Source organism: Oryzias melastigma, linkage group LG5 (assembly GCF_002922805.2).
Source record: "Oryzias melastigma strain HK-1 linkage group LG5, ASM292280v2, whole genome shotgun sequence".
Taxonomy (NCBI): Eukaryota; Metazoa; Chordata; class Actinopteri; order Beloniformes; family Adrianichthyidae; genus Oryzias; species Oryzias melastigma.
In genome coordinates, this window is record NC_050516.1 from 18,019,448 (window position 1) to 18,042,202 (window position 22,755).

A 22,755-nucleotide genomic window follows, 5' to 3' on the forward strand; every position below is an offset into this window, starting at 1 on the left:
AATGACTTCTTTAACACACGTTTGTAACATTTCACGATGGTAATCTGACTGCGTTGCACCTTAGTCTGAGCTGTCAAATGCACAAAATGAGCTGTTAATCTGTAACAGTGTTGGGTTCAATTGGTTTAACATCTATAGTTCAGAGTTTTGAAAGGATTTTGGGGTGTTTGCAGTTTACTATTCAGTAGGGATGTGTATTGGCAAAAGTCTGGCACTACATTACATACACATCACAGTACAATAAGTATCACAATATTTCACAAGACAACACCAGAGACAATATTTCATTTATTATGATTTATTAAAAACTTCTGATTATTTATGCACCTTTTAGATAAATAACGCTTTATAATATATGTTTTAATTAAGTTTTATCAATAATCAGAGCATTAAACACTGGAACTGTATCCTATGAACAAGTTGCTTTTAGCCAAGCAAATTCAAAGTGCTTTTTTTTGAGTAATTTAGGAAATATTTTTAAACACTCGACTTTTTCACTCGACTAAAAATTTTTCGACATAGGAAGATTAAATGTGTCTTAACCAGTAATGTTTCATATGTGTGATTGAGAAAATAAAGTGCTTTGTTTCTACCAGTGCAATGAAGTTTTATAACGCTTCGAGTGCTTGAACAGATGCTTTCCAGAAACGTTTTAGTGGGATTAAGCAGTGTGACAGGATGAATATATTGTCTTGGCTGCATTTTATCGATACAAGTATCGCCTAATGAAGTATTGCGATATTTCACTAAATCGATATATTCTTACACCCCTACTATTCAGTCAGAGGTCATTGTGTTCCTCAGTAAGACTACTAACTGCATACTACCTTCCCCCCTCCCAAAATAAAAAAAAGAAAAGAGAACCTGCAAGTTGTTGTAGATAATAGACTTTGTAGGTTGTTATTCCTTAGGAAAAGGATGGACCATCATACTGGTCCAAGGATGCGTTCACTGGCTGACTTACTTCATTGGTTCAGTTTGCTTTAATATTTTAGGTTAGAGAGTGAAATCAAATCACCTTAAAAGCTGCTTCTTTGGGGGAAAGTCCATGACATGCCCTAGCAATGTCTTTTTTGTTTTTAGTACTTTTAGAGTAGGATAAAGAGCGGCGCTGAAGTCTATCCCAACTTTCATAAGACATGTCAGGTTGGATTTAGGAGAGATCACCAGTCCATCATAAGTTCATATTGCAGACAACAGGTGCTTAATCCTAAGGGACAATTTAGAGTCACCGCCAATGACTGTAGAATCTTTGCATTGAGCCAATACCCCAGAGGTATAGTTGAGCACTGGTCAACATGCTTGGAAACAGTTTGGTTTCAATATAACCATTTATTCCGAATTAGCATATGGATAGGTAAGGTCTAATTTTTTATAGTCTTCAATATTTGAACCCATTATCAAACACCCTCAGGGTGGACACTTTACCACTTAGTCACTGAGCTAGTAAAGCTTTGACCCACTCCTCAGGAAAATTGTGTTCTGGAGTGAGTGCGCTATAAGATGCAGAAACCTTCTAGTCTCTTTTGGCTTTTTGCTACAGTCAGTCAGCTTCCTCCATCTAACCCTGTCTTCTTCATCTTCTACTTCAACACTAGCTACCTTCGTGTCTCCTTAACAGCACCCATAAACTAGACTCAGAATCCTTCTTCAAATATATTCTCTGTCTCTCCTCTGGACATGTCTGAACCATCTTCAAAAACCTCAAACATGTGCTGTCCCTCTGATGGACTCATTTCACACTCTCCATGCCTCTGAACAGTTGACCCTAGATATTTAAAGTCCTCCACCTTCCTTATCTCCTCTCCCTCTAAACCTCACTCTTCCACTTGGGTCCCTCTCATTCAGACATGTACTCTGTCTTGCTGTGGCTAACCTTCATTCCTCTCCTTTCCTATTCTTCTAGCTCAGGGGTAGGGAACCCTGGTCCTTGAGAGCCGCCTTCCTGCATGTTTTCCAATATACCCTGTTCTGTCATGTTCTTATTGGCTGGACAAACCTGAACCAGGTAATCATTCAGGAGTAGGGACTCATGACAATTACCTGGTTCAGGTGTGTCCAGCCAATAAGAACATGCCAGAACAGGGTATATTGGAAAACATGCAGGAAGGTGGCTCTCCAGGACCAGGGTTCCCTACCCCTGTTCTAGCTTCTCCTCCACCTGTTCTCTACTGTCGCTACAAATCACAACATCATCTACAAACATCATAGTCCATGGTGATTCCTGTGTAACCTCATCTGTCAGCCTGTCCGTCACTATGGCAAACAGGAAGGGGCTCAGAGCTGATCCCTGATGTAATTATGCTAATGGAACTAATGACAAAGAAATAAAATCTGAGATTTTTGGGGCAAAATGGTGAGATGAGTCTCACCAATCCAGACATGATGTAATGGAGGTTCAGATGGAACAACATTATGCATAAACATGAAACCATCATTAGTTTAGATCTTACTAGACTGGGCTGTTGCATCTGTGGTGCAGGAAAGTCATATTTAGGTTAGTGTTTGGTTTCCTGGTGTTGTATCTCTTGTCTCTTAGTCTTATGCATACTGTTTAACACATTTACTGCAAATCCAGCCTACTAGTACAATTTAAGACACAGTTGTAGAAATTTAAACCCTCCATGTCTAAATTTATTTGGAATTATATAGCAAAAATTCTTCTGTGTCTTTCCATTCAAGGTGATACTAAATTTAATAGTTCTAGATTAATCCTCGTCCTATCCTAGGCATGTTTACATTGAAAGTGGGGTCATCTGGATCCCAAAAGACAGCACGCTGAACTCTGTTTTTCAAGGATTTTTTTTAATCTTCACTGGTGTCAATGGCAGACATAAAATCCTGTCCACCTATGTCCACCTTTGTCATGGGAGGAATCACACATTGATATAAGGGTGGGGTCATCTGGACCCCATAACATAGCACAAGGGTTAAATGATACGTTGTGACAGAGTGACCGATACGTGAAAGGGTTAACTCAAGTGATTTTGGTTTTACCTGTACGGTTGCTTGCAAAGAAAAGAAAAATGTTAATGCATGTTACTGCAAATATTTAAAATTTGAATAATGGAAGGTATTTGACAGATGAATTGAATTTAAATAAGCTTTGGTGGTAAAGCAGTCTGAGCTGGATGTGTCTGTCTATGATGGAAGTTTGAAGACTTGTTTCCTCTCTGTCTGCCTCTCTGAGTTATGGGTTATCTGTTTTGAATGGTGCTTGTTTGCAGGTCGAGCCGACCCTTGTTAGAAGAGTGATGACCCTCCTAAGCTCGACCTTCATCCCTGGTTGAGTCCTATCACTTTATCACACACGTCACTCCTTGGATTAATGGTTTTGCTTCTGCTGCAGATGACAGATGAATGGAGCTCTGCTCCCCATCAGTGGAGTTGTGTGAATGCAATCAAATCTTCACGTTTTCCCTCTTCTGTAGCTTATCCTTCATGCATGTTGGCATGAGTCTAGCGTATGGCTGCCCCCTCATACATCTAGGTTCCTCTGAGGTCCACTTTTGGCAACTGAGTATCAGAAGCAAATATGAATAGCCCTCAACAACCTTCCTAAGAACAACATGTGGTAGTGTTGATGAGTTCTGCAGTCGGAGGGGGTTAAGGAGTCAGCTGGCATGCTGTCAGCCTTCCATTTGGGCTTTTTGCTGTCTGTGCTCTTACACTGGGGGGAAGGCAGTTAGGGGTTTTCAGTCCTTCCTTGTTCGATTTAATGCATTGGAAACTGGTGCTACTGAGACCCATGGATCACACCACTTATGTTAAGGATGTTTTTCTTTGCGGGGCTCTTTGGTTTGCTTAAAAATCTGACATTAAAGCTATAACTCAAAGATTGTCTGTATTTGTAGGATTTGGAAAACTTATCATTGGGACATCCTACCAGATATTTTTCCAGGAAAAATACAGTTTTTATTTTTTATTTTTTTTTTGTCTCTGTCCTCTTACTTGTGTTTTTGTGGCCACTGCCAGCATGACTACAGCAAGGTTGTTAATTTCTGGTTTCCTCCTTTAACTTTATGCCTGTTTGCTGCAGAAAACATTAAGTTTCTTCCATGTGTTTCTAATAATAAAGTCTCAGATCTGTCAAAAGACTGAGAGTTGGAGGTTAAACAATTGTCAAGTAGTCTAACATAAAATCATTATATGTGATCAAAGGGGAAGCATTTTTCATCATTCAGTTATGTAATACTTATGCAGTTTGTAATAATTACCAGCTCCCCTCGAGCTAAGTTGATATAAAGCTGCAAAACATCATAATCCATAATTGGCTAATTACTCTAACATCCATTTTATTCAGTATTATGAAGTCACTTTGTTAAAAGTCAATCTCTGACAGAAGTTTACATTTGTTCTGGTCCAATAAATAGCAGGAAGGTATAATTTTCATTTATCCTGGAGAGAAAGGATAGAGTTGTGGGCGGAGAAAGAAGACAAATCACTGCCACGGAGAAGTCGTAAGACTTAAGGAAGCACCCTGTAATTATAGGTTAACCTCAGCTGTATTTATGACACCACTTCTCTGTCATGAGAACAGCTTACCTCCTTATTTCACTTCTTTTTAAATACTTTTTTTTTTTTTAAACGTCTTTGGCTTTATGTAAACTCATGTGTAAAATATGATCCACCAGGAGATTCGTTGCTCCAGGAATTTACATCAAAGACTTCCAGACATTTTTCAGTCTTATTGCCACCAGCTTTTCTCGTGCATGTGCTTTCATACTGCGATAGTCAGGTGAAGCTTTCCAGAAGCAACACCTGCTCCCCTCCACTCCCCGGCCCGTCCAGCCTCACGCTTGCACCCCGTTTCCAGCCGCAGCCACCACTGAGCAGGCAGCAGCGCTTACAGCCCCCCAAAACATCTGGAGCAAAGCACCTGAGTGTCAGGGGTCACACTGAGATGTCACTGCTTAATGTTCGGCGGAAAAGGAAAATCTAAAGTGTCACCCACATGATGCGCGTTTACCTCGGCCAACCCCAGCAGAGGTTAGGAGTTCAAACCAATTCGTGGTTCAACACCTGTCTGCCTTTACTGTGTGCTGTGTTCCCCAGCAGAGTAACTTAATGTGTCGGTAAGGTGGTTTAATTTTAAGATTGTGGAGAAAAAAAAATAAATTTATCGTAATCTTCATTATGTGTAAACAAACAGGACATCTGTTTTAATCTCACTAATGTGACCCCTTCCCCTCTTTGTTGCTCCAAATCTAAAATGTTTGTAGGGCATCTATGTTTCTTGAAGGATACTTGTATCTCCCCAGCATTTTGAACACTTTGAAAACATTGGCCCTATAAACTGAGCAAAATGGTTGGCTATGTCTCAGACTGAACTGTTTCTGATGTATTACCTGAAATTCAAAAATGGCAGCAGTATGAGAGCCACTGGCTGCAGACAAAGACTGGAATCTGAGATTCTATCCAAGCTGGATCCACATTCAAGTGAAACTCTGAGAAATGTTGTCCTCTGTGGCTTTTGAAGTCTATTAAAATACAACAACAGTGATTTGAGATTGGTTAGCTTAGTGAATGGTCCTCCACAAGCTTTTAAAATTAGGCAAATTGAACTTTGATGGTAAACATCTGATTTAATAAAAAATGAATTCTAAGAAAGGCTAATAAACAAAATGTGAATCCAGATTAGGAAGCTTGCAGAATAGCTTGATCACAAATAACTTAATGACAATACACAAATTGAGCTTGTTTGCTTGAAAAAGCAGTTTAGAAGACTATGTTTCTCGGCTGGCCTGGGAACGCCTTGGGGTCCCCTCAGAGGAGCTGGAGGAAGGGGCCAGAGAGAGGGAAGTCTGGGCATCTTTGCTTAGACTGCTGCCCCCTCGACCCGGTCCTGGATGAGTGGAAGAAGAGTAATGGATATATGGATGAACAATCTGAGTTTTGTAAAAAAAAAAAAAAAAAAAAGTTTCAGATTTACTTGTCTATTAAACACTTAATAAAAGCCACTAACGTTTGGTTGGCTAGCTGGCCTTTCTCTGAACAAAATTGAAGAATTAGGTCACCTTGCAGTTTGGAAATTGAAGTAATTCAATGTGTGAATCGTGTTTATCGAGAGTATTTTTGGAATAATTTTAGAGTGAATATGTTTGGATTTTTTGGCTTTGTGGTTCAGATAAACCATTCAGACGTCTCATTTCACAACTCAGTCATGTTGTTTTCATTAACGATAGCTCTGTTTCATGTGTTTCTGTGGTCATTCCAGCGCTCTCGTGGATTGATCAGGTCCATACATGGTCTTGTTTGATGGAGTCATCTATTAGCCTGTGTTTGGTCCAGATTGCATTCGCTGCCAATGGATCTGTTGATCTTCTACTTTCCAGCTGGGCTGTTGATTGCTTATCTAGTTCTCCACTGATAAGCTACTCTCTCATGTGTGTGTGATTGAGGAGCAGGAAAATAAAGAATTGAACTGGCCTGCAGGCTGTTATTGGTAATCTGCAACAACACCAGCCTGTTTATTTTCTGATTCTTCCAGAATTTGATTCTTTTCTGTGTGTCTGGCGGTGTGCGGTGAAGAAAAATTTTCAGTTTTGATTCAAGAGACAACCACTAGAATCCCGGAGGCTGCGGGTCATTTTTCAGAGGATTGGACCGATGCTGAGTACCCTCATCAAGCCTCCAGTTTTGCGCGTTTGGCCCTCAGCACCAGCATGTTTTCTCTGTCCGTTCTCCCACGTCTCGCTCCCAACTTCAGACACATCGGGCAGCCATACATCTTTCTTCCTGTCAGCAGCTAATTGGTTGACCCTCGGGGCATCCTGTATCACAACACATCACCATTCACGGGCTAATATGCACTCTGGCATGGATGTCATCTATCAGTGACTGTGACAGAGCAAACTGGGGTTTTAACTCGCTCAGGCGCTGCGACTGACTGCATGTAACAAATGAGTTTAGTAATAATTATAACCATATTTTCTGTACATTCACATAGTAACTGTGAGGATGTTGATGGATGTACGCCGTAGTTTTCAATTGGGGTGTTTACATGGTTCTGAACACAGTGGATGGGCCATGTAAACAGGAAGTTGCTGACTGAGTGATGAAGCCACGATTTTGGTTCCTCAGCGTTTGATTTCCATCTGATTTACCGTACTCTCGCTGAACTTCATCTTTACTAGTTTATTAGAAGTGGACTTGGATTTTGTTATCAGAACAATATTATGGGATATAAGAGGTTCATTTTTTTTCATGGTGTTGGTAGTAAACACATTTGTATCAGTGGTGAGTACCTCACATGTCAAGCATTGACTATGCATGAAAAAATGAGTTCCGGCTTCAATAAAATGAAGCCAATGCAGTCGCCATTTTTTTTGCAGTATGGATGTTGCCATTTTGGAGCCAGAAAAAGAAAGTAACCAGTGATTGGTTCGACTGTCTGAGTCAAGATTTCTATGGTAGCCACTCTCGTCAATCAGAACTGAGTGTTGGAAGTCCACACCTTCTACCACCCTTGAATTTGAGCTTACAAGAATCTGTCATGTTCGACATGGAACCACACACTTTTATCGAGGCATCTGATTGGCCAAAAAAATATATAGTTTGAAAAAAGGTACTTGAGCAGGAATAGTTTTTTGACAATTATAATGACTGAGTAATAGTTGTTTATTTCTTAATAGAAGTCTATAGGACTTTGGCTTCTTGGAGCCGGCGGGTACTTCCAATTTGAAACCTGAGGGGGGAGGGGTCACTCAGTCCACTTTTCAAATACAGTCAGTGGTGTGAGGTCTTATCCCTCTGAGTTTGAAGAAGGGAACCCTGTTTCTAAATGCAAAAAAAAAAAAAAAATCTGCCTTCTGGATGTTGTCACTTTTTTTGGTAAAGCACGAACAAAGTAGGTGGCAGAGGAAAAAAAAAAGAAAAAACTCTGCTCCTCCATGTAAATGTTCAGAGTTTCTGAGAAGAATTGCTCACTTGAATGGTTTCCAGCGCGCTTTGAGCCGCCCCCTGATCTGACAAAGCATAATTTGTCAGATCAGGGAAATTACTGACTTGTGCAGGGATTTGGCGGGCTGCGCCAGCTGATTGGAATCAGGGCCGGCGGCAACAAGATTGGCTCCGGGGCGATGTGCAGAGGCTCAGGCCTATCCCCTTGGTTTGTCTTGTCTAAACATTCACACAGATATGCTCCGTGCTGCTGTTGGCATCCACAATCTATCAGGTGCGATTCCTCAGCGAGTGCACACGCACACTCATGCTAGTTTGCACAGCGCCGAGATGGAAAAGCTGAAGAGTGGGTTTTACTGCTGCTCGGTGCATGCAACTGCAGAGCCTCACGGCTGGGACAGAGTTTAGTGGAAATGCTCTGAGAACAGTTCCATAAAAGGTTCAAGTTGGATAGGCATGTGATTTGTGTGAAGTGAGCCTCCGGGGAGGATAGAGACAGGTGTGTGAGTGTGCTTGCTTCAACGGGGATAGCATATGGTATTGTTTCTTGAGTAATCGGGAGAGCAGACCCGATCCTCCACCAAGCAGCACTTCTCAGCCACCAAGAGAGATGAAACCCTACCTTCTTACTCTGCTTTTTTCTTTCCCCCCTCACTGATGAAGTGAGAGGCCAAAGACGGGCCCAGTGTGCCAGATCAGGCTCCTTCTATTGATTGGCTTTTTTATGTGTTTGTTTATTTATTTAAAAGGACTTGAAACCCTCTTTCCCTGAGGTGTACTTAGCCTCTCACACACACACATGCATGCACAAGCAAATTCCTCCACTTACATTTGCATTTTTTTGCGTTCTTGCTGACATGACATGGAACTTGCATTTTATAAGTAATGAACAGCATCAAAAAGCATAAGCACTGGTAAAACTAAATTCTGGAATAAGAATTGATATAAAAACATTTCCTAAATAGAGAAAAAGAGTCTGTTACCAAAAAGTCATATTATCTGGGATGGAAACTTCATTTTCCAATAAAGTCTGTCTTTTCTGATGAAGCAGATATTTTACTCTTATGGTCGATGACTTGAATCCAGCAAAATAAAAGGCAACATAAAATCCAGATGCTAAAATTCCTCTAATGGCTGCATGACTCTTGATATAAAATGTCCTTGTGCTTAAATGAACAACTTTACAGCAGAATTAAATATCATAATTGAGCAAAAATGTAAAAATAAAAGACTTTCATTTTTAGAGTTGTTAAAGTTATATTTAATTCCATCCATCTATTTTCTAAATCCTTTTCGGTATTACTGGGCTGCTGGAGCCTATCACAACTACTGTTGCCAGTTCATCACAGGGCAGCTTCTTTTGACAATCATGGCAATTACTAACATGTTGCCTCATTTATTCTTTAGAGGAATGGCGCCGACAGTCCTGGCAAACATCAGCATGCATCTTTGGCATAAAACACGTGAATTTACGTGAATATGAAGGTCATTTGTGGTCCAGTAAGTTATTTTGTGTTTTGGCTGACACTACAAGGAAGACTTTTCGGCTGAATCCGAATTCTTTCCCTACGGCTTCTCCCTCTATATATTCAAATTCGGACATTACTCCCGCTCAGTGCAACAATAGTCGCCGTCAGCTACGTTAGCGTGGAACTACTAGCTCTAGGAAAAACATAATACCATTGGTTTTATAACTTTAAAAAGGTCACGGTTAACCAAAAAGTCATTTCTGACTTTAAATGTAAACTTCTGTACTTCAGAACACATTCATGTGAAGAAAAGCGCTTCTCCTCCGCGGCACAATGCGACACGGAACACCCTCACAGCGGTGGACTGGGCGTCCCTCTGCAGCGAGGATTAGCCCTTAAACTATTTTGGTAGGAAGAAGCTGTAGGGATCGGGGAAGAATTCAGATTCTGCCTTTTTTTTTTTTTTTTTTTTTTTTTTNNTTTGATTGCTTTTGCAGAATCAAGGATGAATATACAGTTGTCCAATACAAAAAAAAATCCTGAAATGATCTGCAGTTATTGAAGTAAAACTTGAGATTTTAGTTTTAGATTCACAGGTGATAAGTGTAGCTTTAGATTCACCAATGCTTCCAGCTGTTTATTGGAAAGTGTTCAGTGGAATGTCTTGTTATACTCTTAAACCAAAAGAAAAATAAACAACTAAGCAGCTATAATAGAGTCATAATAAAACTACTTACCTAATGCTCACTGATATCTACTTTACTTACTCAATCTCTGAGTATTTGTTTTTCATTTTGTGGCTTTTCAGATGTTACTCTAGATTGTTCAACTGGTTGAGCTTATTCCTTCAGAGTTTTTGGCCCAGAGTCATACCGAGGTGTCAAACGCCACCTGCCATCCCGACATGATTTACGACACCCCTGACTTTCAGCTTATTAAAATGTGATATTTGTCTGTCATGTGACCACAGTCAGTTCGTCATACTTTTCGTGACACGCAGCAGATGGAATGTGGGTGTGTTGGGTTGTTTGTGTGAGAGGACATGTGTGTATGTGTTTCTCGGTCTATAAAGTGAATCCAGCTTGCAGCCCTGCTGCATTAGCAGGTAATAAATGTGGACTTAAAGTCTGGGTTTTTGTCTACTTGCTTAGCCTGCATGTTTGTGAGTTTCTTTTCATTCCCTGCCGCTTGATTAACCATTTGGCTTTATTTTGCTTTCTTTTTTGAAACAATCTCCTCACTTTTACTTTATTTCATGAAGAAATAGAATCTGAAGCAGCACACATGGTCTCTTTTGAGATTTGGTAAATCCCCCGGTTAAGGAGCTTATGCCAAATGCCTTGTGAACAGTCACTCAGAATGAAGCCCAATCCAGTAGACCGTCTGGCTCATGAGTCACTCGCTCCTTCGCTCATTTGCTTCACATCTGGTGGCAAGAAGGGAGCAGAATGTTGTGGGGTTCGCGATTGCGCCACTGTGTTTTGTCTGAATTGAATGTAATGGTTATAATTGTCTGGTATTTCATAATGCAACATTACAATCTGTGAGGGAATTCATTACTGTCATTTAAATAACAGTAAATAATGTCAACATGAGTTTGTTCTTGTGGGAGGTAGCAATAAATCCAGCTTGCTGATTTCCACAAGACGTGGAAAAGACTGGGTTTTCCTGCATAGTTCCAGAGTGAACTGAATTTGTCACAATAGAAATGTCATGGTGTGTAGCAGTTGTATTGTTGGGTCCTAATTCTTGTGTCAGCCGTGGGATAAGTGTGACATCATTGCTGCTGCACAACATTTAATTCAAAAAAGGATCCAATACAGATCAGAGTCCATCCAACATTTAAGAAAACAATTCTTCTTAGCCTTGTAACCCTTGTGCTACCCTAGGCATGTTTACATTAAAAGTGGGGACAGCGAGCTTTTTTCAATATATATATTTTTAATCTTCACTTCTTCGTTGTTGAAGATTTAAAGATACAAAAAGAAACTGTATTGCCAGTTAAATTAATCTTTTTAGCCAAAAACAAAAATATTTTTGACCAAAATGCTGGGGTGGGGGTGAATTTCCATGGAATTGTATGTAAATAAACAGACAACCTCTGCTTCGAGTACATTTTTCCTTTTGTACCTCAAAGCTGTCCCCTTGTTTTGCTGTTTTTCATCCTTAAAAGTTTTGAAGAAGACCTAACAGTGGCAACACTGCGCTCCTTCTTCCCCCACCTAGATTAGACAGCGGCAGTGTCTGGTTAGGAGGGGCACCACACAGGGCAAAATTATTGATTGTGTTAAAATTTTGAGTTATTTTATTTATGTTTTTTAATTACTTTTTTTAATGTATGCATGAAATGAGTTGTGTGTCAAACGGTTAAAAATACATTAATTTATAATAATCGGGATTTTGCGCCCCTTCCACCAGATGGCGCCCTAGGCAGTCGCCTAGGTTGCCTATACCCAGGGCCGGCCAAGTATATCTATATCTTTTTTCGTAAAATAAATTTTCCTGCTGAATCAGAATTGGAGAAGGGAATGGAGACTTTGCCCCCCCCATGGAACCTGCTGCGTCACAAATCTGAACTTCTCAAACCATTAGTTTTGATCTGCTCCTGATTCAACACAATTTGAATAAAGAATTACTCAGAAACACAGTTTCATTCTTCAATTATTTTATATAATATGTTAAAAGCACCATAAACATGATTTTCATGGGAGTGGGTTTTTAACCACTGGCAACACTTTAAAGCTTGGTATTTAAAATTATTTCTATTTAAAAAACTTTAATGTAAATAATTTTGTGTTTGTATTCGCGTGAATTAGTCTCTTCTTGCCAACTTGCCAATGACTCTGAACACAAAAATGAAGCCTGTAGGGAGATGGGCATATTGGGTTGAAGTAGATCCACCAAACTCAACAACTTTTTAAAAATATAATAATGTAATCATTCATAATATAACTGGATATAATTAAATTGTGAGTTTTGATTTGTCAATTTAAAAAACTTGTCTCCTAAAATGTATAAACCTAAATCTATTAAAATCAAAATAGCTGATTTTAAAAAACCTTCACACCTGGCATAGAAACACAAAGCAATAGTCATCAAACCATTTATTTTTTTGTGTATTATTTTACCTTTTAGTATGGATATAAACAGGAAATGGATCCTTTCTGATATTAATAGGGAATGACATAATGCTTTTTACAGATACACTAATTATTCATTCGCCGTAAAAGAAAAAAAAATGAATAAGAGAAACTCAGACACTTTGTTAAGATGTTGTAAGCATTTTTTATTCAAAAGAAAAAGTGACAAATAATAAACAGAAACATCTCTGTAGCATGACATGATGGGATGGAACCAAACGTTTGAAGTGTTTTTGAATTCTATCTCTCCCTTTCTCTCTCAGTCTTCACATGTTTGACACAGAGCCTTTCCTGATGTCACTGCCTGGTTTAAATACTGCCAGACTAAACTTTTTGGTTTCAGATCCCACCATCTGCAATAAGAGTTTTTGGAAAAAGAGAAGGTAAAAGCGAGGCCAAATGCTGACATTTGCTCAAATCATCAGGCTTAATTTATGACAGCGTTTTGGGGGCTTGTAGTCTATTACATCTTGAATATTATCCTACCCTTCTATATGATTGTATTAAAGACAGCTTCACTACTTACTCGATCTAAAAAAAAAAAAAAAAATGTAATTTTCTGTGTTCTGGGATCTCACCATCCACACATAAGTGTTCATTACTGTCCCATAGTTTTCTCTCAGACAGTACTTTTACCATCATGGACGTTTTTCTAACCTGTATTATTATCATTACTTCAGAGTAAAATGCTACAAACAAGCAAACAGAGCTGCTGCAAATGCTTACAGTAGGACATTGTTATGGTTTTCTGTTCTCAGGAAGTAAAGCTACATGTAAATATACACCTTCACACCCTGGTGGTTACACGGTGAAGTGCACTAGGTTCCAATTTCCTTCTTTTTGAACAAGCTTCGGTCCAGAATCCTAAAGGTTGCAGTTTAATAATCATGCTGTTTAAGAATGACACCTTTGGTTTCCACAGAACCTGCAGTGTTTTCCAAATTGCTGTAAAAAGCATAAAGCACTTCTTCTAGTTAGTAGATCATTTGTTACTTAAACAGCTAAACTGACCTTACCCGATCAACAGGTTGGGGCACCATCATCTTCATGTGCACATTAAAACAAGAACCTTTTCCTTATGGAGGAATCATCACGCCTACTTTTGCGATCAGGAACATGCAGTTTGTACATTCTTAAAATTCACTTCATTTTAAAAATTGTGCCAAACAAATTCTTGCTACCGCACAAGAGAACATTACTATACTTAAGAACATGTTATAGAAAGTCATGTATTCATCACTTAATATTGTGGTCACTTTATGACTGGAGCTCTAATGAGCTGAAACAGATTTTAGTTTATTATTTTGTTAAGTTTGTCTAGTTTTTCATTAATTAAACCATCAGTAGGAACAAAAACGCTTTTGTTGTATTGCTCCTCCTTTATTGATGACAAATATTTACCAATTTCTACTTTTTGGAATATCTTTATTTGACATTGTGACCTTGCGAAACCAAGATTGGGCTTGATTGATCGATTGATTGATCTGGTTTTGAATTTGATAACTTTGATGGGAACATAATGATTGATTTCTGTCGTTTTATATATGTATTCTATTTTTGGCTAGCTTTTAAATTTCAAGAACATTTAAGAAGAGTAGGGAAAGCAAATCTACCTCTTGAAGTAATTTTTCTTGTTCAGTTTTACTTGTAATATTCATCAAGTCTTAAGAGTTTAAACATATGCTCAGTGGAATTTTATTTAATGTGTTCAGGCTTCTCCAGACGGGATTAAAAAGGCTGGTTAATAGTCTCTTATTCCAAAGACTGAATGATTCTCTGAGTCCGTTGGTGGACAAAGTCAGGAACTGTTGTTCTGTTCTGCTGAATGAAGGTTGAATGGAGATGACGACTGAAGTTGCCATTTTGCTTTCTAAATCCATTCCAATAACATATTTTCTGTGCTATTACTATTAACCAATCATAGTAGTGGTAGACATATATACAAGTTTTGTCTTTCCCCCCTGTTATTTCTTATTGATTATTATAATAAATTCTCTTAAGAGGTAAAAATTTGAATGGTGATGTTGTATGGTATCAAGACTAATATTTTCCCTTCCAAAGTTGAGTGAAACTTTTAAAACTCTTAAATAAAAAAGAAAATACTTGAAGTGACATCTTGTCTTGCCTTTTGATGAAACCATCAATGCATTTTTTGGCCAGCTTTTTTAAATTCTTGCCCTTTACTACTGCTTTCTCTCTGAAGGCTCATCAGTATGCAGAGACAGCGGTATGACCTATTAAAAGTCGTTTGTCAAATTGCAGCCAACTGGGCTGCCTGCAATCAGGCTCAATGTGAATATATTTTGACATGTGTTTTTCCTGCCCTCTGTTGAGTGCCTAAGGACCTGTGACAGGCTAAAGCTTCTCTGAATACTAATAAAGTTAGCACTGGTACAGTTGGCAAGGACATGTGCACATACACACCAAACAGGAGCTCTGTCAGCAGAATGACACAGCAGCCGCATCTATATATCTGTGTAATATCATACCTGACAGTCACAGCAAGTGGCGCTGTCACCTTTGATCAGTTATATAACGCATCAGCTCGCAAACATGTATGGGGGCTTTTCATGCATGTATCCATGCACACACATCATCTGAGTTCTTATCGAGCGCGGCATGTATTCACACAGAAACACAAAGCATGAAGTTGCATGACAGCAGGCTTTTAAAGGGGCTGTGAGTTTGCTGGCAGAGGAATTGTGTGTCGTAACTGTCACTGACAGACGGTTGTGAAGCAGATGCTGCCGGGAGTCTCAGAAATGATGAAGTTTAGTATGACTTGGTGAAAAAATTGTGTCTTCTCCCAATACAACCACCAAGAGAACCTCTTACGTTAGAACATTTAATACAGTTGGTATTAAAAGTCTTGTTTAAAGAGAAATGTGATGCAATAAAATTAAAGCTGTAAAGAACACATACTTAATTAATTCAAACTTTTAAATACTGTTATTAATCCCCAGATTGTTAAAGATACACTCCAGTATAAATATTATTTGTATTTTGTTTTATTTTGTATATGTTCTGATGGATTTTTTTTTTTATTTAGTTATGGATTTTCCAACTAGATCCAAAACACTCTGCTAACAATGTCTAAAAATGGAAATGAACTGTGAAAGGAGCTAAAACACGTCTGGAGAAAAAAAGCTCTCAAACCTGAGACAACTGCAATAGCTCTTTATTGGGGGTGTAACGACAAATAAACTTAATCCACTTTTAGATTCCTAAATTCTAACCAGATCGATCTCTGAGGCAAGAGTGAATCAAATTGAATCAACCTTCTAAAATTGTTTCCAGATGAAATAATCAATCATATATTGTGCGGTATAATGTTCTGTTTGTATTATTGTGATGTGGAAAAACAACAGTGGGCTGAACTTTATGAAACTAAAGTGAAAATTGATTTGCCATTAATTCTTATTTACTTGTTTGTTTGTTCACTTATTTAATTTACACTTGATTATCTTAGAAGAAATACAAAGAATCTGGAAAACTTCACCTGCACTGTTCAGTATCAGGTATTTATCTCTGAGTCGCACTGGTTCAAGATGTTCTGGGTCAATTTTTGTCAGTTAATTTTATTGTTTGAAATGAACCAATATAAACTATAAATTATATCAGTAACCACAAATAATTATATAATTTAAAACATTAAAATGAATCATTACTGCATTAGTTTTTAAACAAAAAATATTTGTTGGTGGATATAGAAGTCTATTACAGTTGCTGATAAATGTTTCATTATACTGATTACAGCCTTTAAAATAATAATAACAAAACTTATTTTCAAAACTATTGTTTTGATAATAACCTTAAATCTAATGTTTTTCTCAGTTGCATTGTGACTTTAGTTTGGGTTCAGTGTAATGTTAGCTAAGGCATTATATGAGGTCGTCTTGGCGTTGAAACACATGGAGTCCCGTTGACCCTGTACTTCCGGCTTCCTCCATGCGTTCCCACAATAGAAAGACTCTGGCTGCAGGCTGTGTCGCATGCGTATGCCCTACACATACCAACCATGTGTAACTTGAGAATATCAAAACCATGCAGTTTGCAGAAATGGTGAGCAGTTAAAATCGTTTCTCGTGTGACTTCAGGGCCTGCATCTGTAACCAATTTAAGCTCAGGTGGCAGATCACTGAACCCTAAATTCTCCTAATGTCACGGTTGGACTGACAAAAATGAGGCAAATGCTAAATCCCTAATATTTCCATGAATTAGATTCAGTTAAGTAAGCTAAATGGTACAAAACTACACATAAATATAAACCACAGGTGTAATTGTAATATTATAAATGAGTGAATGATTCCAAAACTCAAACTTTAAGATTGTCGCTTTTTATGTTTAAAAGTTCTGAAAATGATTAATTTAAAACAGGGGTGTCAAACTCAATCACACAGGGGGCCAAAATCCAAAACACACCTTAGGTCGTGGGCCGAACAGGGTAAACATAAAACTAAATTTTTTAAACTTTAAAAGTGTAGCTTTTTAACATTACTATGAATAAAAACAGGCAGGAATATCATTCCAGAATAAATCAACTTGTGTAAAAATAGATTTTGTCAAAATTATACAAGTTAGAAAGAAGTGCAAGATAGCATCAGGCCATTAATAACAATGGTCATTTGTCCTCAGGCCTTGACTCTGACACGTGATTTAAAACATACTTCTTATTGAATCTTCTAGACATAAGGATCTTCAACGAGACACATTTGTTTTCCAACATATACAGTACTTATTTACATTCCCTGTATTTTATAAAATATAACATTTGAAAAGGATTTTGAAGGTCATAAAAAATAAGTCCAATAAATTACCTGATAAATTTGTTTGTCTTTATCATACTGGTATCTTTGAATCAATTAAGTCTTTCAATAAATGCTGCAATGATCCTGGACTTGGAAGAGATGAAGAAAAGTGTGCCAAAAATTTAAATTACCTATCTAGAGAAAAGCAATGAATAATAGGAGTAGCAGGACTTTTGGAGCTTTCTTTTCTTCCTTTCTATTTCATTGGTACTCATTAGGAAATATTGTCTCAAATGGGCAGTGGTTGTTGCTGTTGTTGTCTGTCCATGCATCCATATCACTTTGAGGGTTACAGAGTAGCTGGAGCCTATCTCGGCCTCTGTTGGGCAAAGACGAGATAAACCCTGGATGGGTTTTTAGTCCATAACAAAACTGCTTAATTTTGTTCAGTTTGACGTGTCTTTGAAAGTGAGAATGATGTGGGAAGTTTCCATTGATACTGACGAGCTCTGAATGGCACCATACTGTTGATCAGTTTAGGCTACACATTCAGTATGGAGTGCAAAAGCAGGCGACATTACTTTACAAACGGAGAGCTTGACTCTTTTGTGCTTCATGTTGCATCAGTTTCTTACATGTTTCACTCATCTGTATGTCTGACCCTGCTTTAACTGTGCCTGGCTTATCGATTTCTGTCAGACCACATGTGGTTTTCAGAAGTTTTGTCTCTTTGGGCACACACATATGCACACACAAACACTGCAAGCATATTATGCCAGGGTCGTCAAACCACTTCATAAATCACTGGCGGATCATTCCTTCCAGATCATCTGCTGGACTCATCTGTCCCTCTGTTTTTGCTCTACCTTCTGATTTTCTGGGCTGCTCTTCACTCAAGAATGAACTGAATGTGGGTTTATGTATTTAAAACATTCAAACTGTTCATATGAAGCATTGGATCCATTTCAAGCTTGTTTAAATCAGGGGACTTTGATGAAGACAAAGGCAAAATAGAGTCTCTTTGGTGACAGTTTTATGGTATGTTTATGACACTTGGTCTGCAATCAACATACCTGCTTTGTGTTAAAGATAAATGCTTTGTCCAAAAGATTACAAGAAACAATTATTAAATGAGTCTGGCATGTATTTATTTTGGCCTATAGTTGACTGTCAAGTGCATCAGTACAGTGTGTTCTGGTCCCAGTTAGCACCCTCCTTTTATTTCTCCACTCTGCCTCTGGCTTTGTGCTCCTCCTGGCCAGGAGAAGCAGAACTCATCAGTCTGGTAATAAAACACAGGTGCACTTTTATAACACTCCACTTTCAGCCGGCTGGAGACCAGACGGGGAGAACGTCAAATAAAGTTTTTAGATAATCTCTGAAGGCTGGGAGAATTTGCTTCTGTCTGCTCGGATTGAACAGATGGGCAAACATTTTCTAACTCTTCCATTTGGCTGCTTTATCAAACTAAAGCAAAATGTTTTAGAGTATGTTGGGTAACATAATGGGGCATAAAAGTGTTTGTAGGTCACTAATTCTGCAATTTGTCCCACTTAAAAACACAAGTTCATCACAGCGAAGCTTCAACTGTGAGAGACAATGTAAAAAATAACAAATCCAGAAAAGCACTGTGCAATTTTCAAATAATTTATTTGTATATTGATGCAGAGATAAGTATTTGGTTAATGACAAAAATTCACCTCAATACTTTGTAATGTATCCCTGATTGTCAATAATAGAATTTAAAAGTTTTTTGCAGGTCTTCTCCGAGTTGTTTGGTCCATTCTTCTATGCAGATCTTCTCAAAAGCTGTGATATGTTGGGGCTTTCTTTGGGTATATAATCATACTGGACACACTTGGTCTGCTTAAAGTGAACCCCAGAGTTTCCCCCGATAATCCGGAACAAAGTTTCAGTCTAAATGCACGGAAGTGGACCCAGGTCCAGGACCAGGAACTGCCTTTTGTGGTGGTCTCAGTTTGTTTCCAATCAGAATGAACTTTGGTTCGCTCTGAGGTTCCTCAGTCTGAATAAGATCCGCTCCGAGAGCGAAAAATCTGGATCAAAGCGGCCACCATAGCCGGTCATTAGCGGACAAACTTGGAGCGGCGATGCAACAGCAACTCATTAAAATGTGGTCAGATGAATGCAGGCTCATAAAATAACTTTTAACCTGATACACATTGTTTCTCACACTGTTTTCCCAACACCCTACAAACTGTATTAGCGGACCTCATACCCGTAGCATCCTCAGTAACCCCCTTGCACCAAAGTAGCATTAAAAAGTGTTGAACCTGGCCTTCATACAGACGTTCAAAATTGGCCAGCAAAACATAAAGTTGGAATAAGTGAACAACCTTGACAAGCAGGATCTCCATCTTTCTCTACTTTGTTTTGACCTGCCCCCGTAACTGTTGGCCAATGACTGAAGATATTTAGTCATGTAGTTTTGTTTACAAGCTTTGATCCGGAACAGAAATCTCTGGTAGATCCCAGTCTGAATACATCCCAAAACAAGGTTTAGGACTCAATCCGGACCAAATTAAGCAGACTCAGTCTGGAACAAATCATTTTTTCAGTCTGAATGCACCCTTTGAATAACATGGATTTTCAACTCCCTGGGATCTTCTGATGAATTTAGGTTAAGAGACTGGTTAGTTCATTGTAGAACTTTGAAATACTTTTTTTTTTTTAGATTCTCCTTTGTTTGGACAATGTGTTTGGTCTTACAGGATGGCAATGATCCCAGACATCCTCACTGCTGTCACTGATGGAGGGACATTTTGGTCTAAAATCTCACCATACATGGCTCCGTTTATCATTTCCTTAATATGAATTATCCCCTTTGCAGAAACACAGCCTCAACATATGACATTTCCACCTCTATGCTTCACAGTTGACACAATGTTCTTCTGATGCAGCTCAATATTGTTTTCCTTTTAAATGTGACAAGTTCAATTTTTTCTCAAAAAATTCTACTTCGATGTTGTCTAATCAAATTACAATCTTCCAATCCTTTTCTGGATTTTCTCTGGACAACTGCTGTCTTGAGCAGGAGGACCTTTAGAACACTGCAGAATTTGAATACCTGATGACGTTGAGTAACCTTTGCTACTATGGTCCCAGCTCATTGAGCAGTTCCCCCGTGTACTCCCCTGTGTGGCTGTTTCCTGAGATCTCAAGACCACATATACCCTAACAGTTGAGATCTTTCATGGCGCCCCAAGTGGAGGGAGACCATCAATCATAATGTATTTATGCAGTTTTCTTGTAATTTCTTTAACACTTTTACTCTTCTGATCAAGCTGCTTGCTTATTGTAGATTGATTCATCCCAGTCTTGTGCAGATGTACAATCTTGTCCCTGGTGTCCTCAGACAGCTCTTTGGTCTTGACCATGTGGGAGGGGTTTCAGTCGGACTGTTTAAAGGTGTAGACAGGTGTCTTTTATACAGGTATGGATCCGTGTGGTTTGTGTGTCTCTGAGGATTTTCCCACTTCTGTCAATTACCACTAAATGCATCCAACTGCATTTTAACATGATGCACCCTTCCTCTATTCCTATATCCATCTATAAATGGAGGTTTCTAGCTCAGTGGTAGTGTCCACCCTGAGACTGGGAGATGGTAGGTCATATTATAGACCCAGTGGGAGCCAATTCCTGATGTGCAATAACACAAAGAACTAGATGGTTAGGATTGCGGTGATTAAACTATCAAATGGATAATCGATGTTCCTGTGGCAGCTCACTACTCCTCCAGAAGATGGGTCCAATGTGGAAAACAAAAGTCAAGTGTCACAGCTGATGTGACTTTAACTATCCAATCATCCGTCAGTTCAGGACTACAAGGCCACAGCTTTGTCAATAGTTAATAGGGGATACGTACTAGGTAGCAGATGAGTGATGAGAAATGAAGAAAAATTGCTGAACTTCACATATTAAAGCTTTAATGTCAAAATCTAATGTCTATGTTATTTTTTTTATCCCCAGATTCCTTTCTCCCTGGTGCAGTTTCCACTTTGGGAATATTTAAAGGTATGTCTATTTCTTTTCTTTTTTTCAGAAATCATAAAAGCTTTAAGTGCCCTTATTGTTGGTGTATTTGATTTCACCAGGCTCGTTTACAGCACTTCTTCTCAGTGATAAATCTGTGCTAAAGTTGTGGTGCTGTGCTTGGACTGTGACACATTTACAGCAGGCTCTTACGCTGCATTCCCCTGTATCATTGTGGCAGGCAAAAATGAGAGTTTACGCCTCGCTTTAATGGGCTGTCGCTGCGGCCATCAAATCTGCCTACAATATATCTCCAGCTTCTGGCATATTCAGTCGTTTTTATTCCGCTACCCCCCATACTTCACTGTCTTAATGTCTTTTTCACTGCCATGTCCCTCGTCTGTGTGGCCTTGAGCGCACAAGAAGCCGTTTCTCACTGAAAAGATGGCATTTTGTCGGAGTGGCGTCATGTCTCAAGGGTGCGAGGGGCGGACAGTGAAACATTCCATCAACTCTGGAAGCTCTGATGAACAATATGCCGCGCAGCTGCACGCTGTTTGCATGTGTGCGCGTTAGCAAAAGCTCGATTTTGTTGATCACAAGCGTCTCTTTGTCTGCCAGTCAAAGGCCTTTTCTCTCCAGCCCATCTGGAGCATCTGTTGGCGAAGAGCTGAAGTACTAGAACCTGGCATCCTCTCATCTGACGAGGACAGCTTTGGGGTTTTTTTTCAACCAATGCTCTTTCAAGCTAAAATAATAGCATCTGTTTTGGAAAAAAAAAAGTTAGATTGAAAGAATTTGAAATGTGTGATGCACTCTTCCAGCTGTTTTGTGGGATTTAGATGTACTGCATCCCGGCGTTTGTCTTTTAATTTCATGCACAGCTGTCAGAGGAACAACGGAAGGGCAAAGCTGAAGAATAAAATGTAGTACTCCGTTCAGCTGGGCAACAAAGCGCTGGGAAATTACAAAGACGCATTGACCGCAGTGTTTCAAATTAATAGGCAATGTTACGCATCGGTCTCTGCAGAAATTAAAGCCACAACTCGGCATCCATGTGAGTAAATTCTTACAGTTTGTTGACAAATTTCACAACATGGTGGTTTTTCTTCAACTATTTTCCCAGTAGTAACTGTAGCTTCCAGTTTACCTACTGACCTCCCAAACTGCAGCAAAACAGCAGGGGGTGTGACTTTTAGTTCCTAACCAAACACCAGCAAAACGCCACAAAATGCATATTAGGTTAAGGCACAGAGATACATTTAATGCACACAGCAGAGGTCTGTGTGTGTGTGTGCACAAAGACCCCGTCTTTCCGTTGGGAAGTCATCCAGGTGCAAAGCGTGACCCTGACACAAAAGTTCACAGGTCATAAAATTTGTTTACCCAGATTTACCCCTTATTATTGTTTCATGAAGCAAGCGGCGAATAGGAGAAGGAGAGGCACAAAGGAAGAGAAGCAGAGGGATCCCCCAGCGTGAGGTCTCTGATGTGCAAGCAATA

General features: G+C 39.0%; 1 protein-coding gene across 1 annotated transcript in view; it reads left to right on the forward strand.

Annotated features, from left to right (window-relative positions):
• Positions 1-22,755, forward strand: part of slc25a26 (solute carrier family 25 member 26) — a 57,952-nt gene that overhangs the window by 14,947 nt on the left and 20,250 nt on the right. The window contains exon 6 of the mRNA XM_024269680.2: positions 21,250-21,294. Coding sequence (XP_024125448.2) covers positions 21,250-21,294 — 45 coding nt within the window. The remainder of the gene's footprint in view (positions 1-21,249; positions 21,295-22,755) is intronic.